The following is a 2,332-nucleotide window of genomic DNA, read 5'->3' on the forward strand; positions in this document are numbered from 1 at the left end:
CCTCCTCCTCCCCCTCTCCCTCCTCCTCCTCCTCTCCTCCTCTCGTCCCCCTCCCCCTCCTCCTCTCCTTCCTTCTCCTCCCCCTCCTTCTCTCCATCCCCCTCCCCCCCTCCTCTCCCTCCCGCTTGTCCTCCTTCTCCTCCCCCTCCTCTTCCTCCTCCCACTCCCCCTCCTCCTCCTCCTCTCCCTCCCGGTCATCCTCCTCCTTCTCCTCCCTCTCCTCTTCCTCCTCCCCCTCCTCCTCCCCCTCCATCTCCCCCTCCTCCCCCCTCTCCCTCTCCTCTCCCTCCTCCTCCCCCTCCCCACCTCCTCCCCTCTCCCCCTCCTCTCCCTCCTCCTCACCCTCCCCCTCCTCCTCATTCTTCTCCCCCTCCCCATCCTCCTCCCCCTCCTCCTCCTCCTCTCCCTCCTCCTCCTCTTCCTTCCCCCCTCCTCCCCCTCTTCTTCCTCCCCCTCCCCCTCCTCCTCCTCAAGTTAAGGCACAGCCACCCCACTGCCCACCCGCTCTGGGTCTCCCACCCCAGCCCTCACCGACTCTGCTGCCCTGGCTGCCGTTCTTCTTTTCCTGCCCGGTGTCCATGCTGCCCTCCATGTCAGTGTCAGCCTGCGGGCAGAGAGGCACCAAGTGACTTGGCCTTCAGGGCTGAACAGAGTCCTAGGGGTCAGGGGTCAGGAGAAGGCTGGTCCCCACCTTCTCATTGGTGGTCAGGGGCAGGCGGGCCTTCACTAGCGTCAGGTAGTAGCCGGAGCCCAGTTGACGACGCAGGAAGAGTGGGGAGCCACAGCAGCACAAGCGACCCCCCGCTACCACAGCCACACGGTCTCCCAGCAGCTCCGCCTCATCCAGGTGGTGGGTGGAGAGGATCAGTGTGCGACCTAGGCATGGGGAACCAACCCACAACTACCATCAGGCCACCGGGTCTTTGCCCGAGCTGGGGCCTCTGCCAGGAGTTGTCTGCCCCATGAAGCAAACTCCTATTCGTCCCTCAAAACCTCATCCCCAGAACCTCCTTGTCAGAAACCTTTTCTGGCCCCTTAGGCAGAATCCAGGGGAACCTCTGGCTACCCCCAACTCTTACTGTCTTGGTATTTAAGCAGCAGCCCCTAAATGCCATAGCAAGAAGTGGGGTCCACATGTAGCAAACTCCTACTCATTCCTCAAAACCCCATCCCCAGCACTTCCTTGTCAGAAACCTTTTCTGGCCCCTCAAGCAGAATCCCCAGCTCTTACCTTCTCGGTATTTGAGCAGCAGCTCCCAAATGCCGCGGCGGGAAGCAGGATCCACACCAGCTGTAGGCTCATCTAGGAAAACAACTTGGGAGCCGCCCACAAAGGCAATGGCCACAGACAGCTTCCGTTGCATCCCACCTGGTAGAGATGGGGAAGGGACCTCAGTGTGTTGCACCCAGCCTTGGGCAGGGCTGCCTACCCACGTGGACCTCAATACCTGGCTTCCCCCAGCCCCCCTCCCTGTGAGATTCCCCCAGCCCCCCTCCCTAGGGATTGGGCTCACCAGAGAGGTGGCGAGTCTGCACACTCTGCTTGGAGACCAGCCCCACGTCCTGCAGCAGACGGTGCTGCTCGGGACCCACCGCAGCGGCACTCAGACCCTTCAGCCGCCCATAGAACCAGATGTGCTCGCCCACGGTCAGCCTGTGGCCAGTGCACAGAGCAGAGTGACCCACGTGGCAGGCAGAGTCCCAGAGGGCATCCAGCCCCTTCCCACCACTGCACTCTGGGCCTGCCGAGACGCACATGTCAAACAACACGTTGTACTGGGGACAGATGCCCAGGTGGGGCCGGATGGCGGTCATGCTGGAGCGGACGTCGTGGCCCAGGATGAATGCAGAGCCACCACTAGGTGGGAAGAGACCACTCAAGATGGACCTGTGGGCAGAGGGGTCTCAGAGCAACCCCCTTCACAGAGTGTGTCAACAGTTACAGAGCACCTATTTTTAATTTTTAATTTTTTTTTTTTTTGAGACAGAGTCTCGATCAGTCATCCAGGCTGGAGTGCAGTGGGGTGATCTCGGCTCACTGCAAGCTCTGCCTCCCGGGTTCACGCCATTCTCCTGCCTCAGCCTCCTGAGTAGCTGGGACTACAGGCGCCTGCCACCGCGCCCGGCTAGTTTTTTTGTATTTTTAGTAGAGGGGGGTTTCACCGTGTTAGCCGGGATGGCGGGATGGTCTTGATCTCCTTACCTCCTGATCCGCCCACCTCAGCCTCCCAAAGTGCTGCGATTACAGGCGTGAGCCACTGTGCGTGGCCTCTTTTAGAACTTTCTAAGAAAATTTCTTTCTTTTTTTTTTTTTTTTTTTTTTTTTTTTTTT

At 59.9% G+C, this 2,332-nt stretch overlaps 1 protein-coding gene across 1 annotated transcript; it reads right to left on the minus strand.

Annotated features, from left to right (window-relative positions):
* Positions 1 to 531: 531 nt before the first annotated feature.
* Positions 532 to 1,888, minus strand: LOC112617863 (ATP-binding cassette sub-family A member 7-like; the record flags this gene model as incomplete). The annotated part of the gene is made up of 5 exons (XM_025374520.1): positions 532 to 604; positions 692 to 876; positions 1,232 to 1,369; positions 1,515 to 1,654; positions 1,757 to 1,888. Coding segments are annotated over 5 exons (668 nt in total), but the record flags the coding sequence as incomplete, so codon positions are not given.
* Between the last annotated feature and the right edge of the window lie 444 nt (positions 1,889 to 2,332).

The sequence above is a fragment of the Theropithecus gelada genome, unplaced genomic scaffold (genome assembly GCF_003255815.1).
Source record: "Theropithecus gelada isolate Dixy unplaced genomic scaffold, Tgel_1.0 HiC_scaffold_5323, whole genome shotgun sequence".
In the NCBI taxonomy this organism is placed as follows: Eukaryota; Metazoa; Chordata; class Mammalia; order Primates; family Cercopithecidae; genus Theropithecus; species Theropithecus gelada.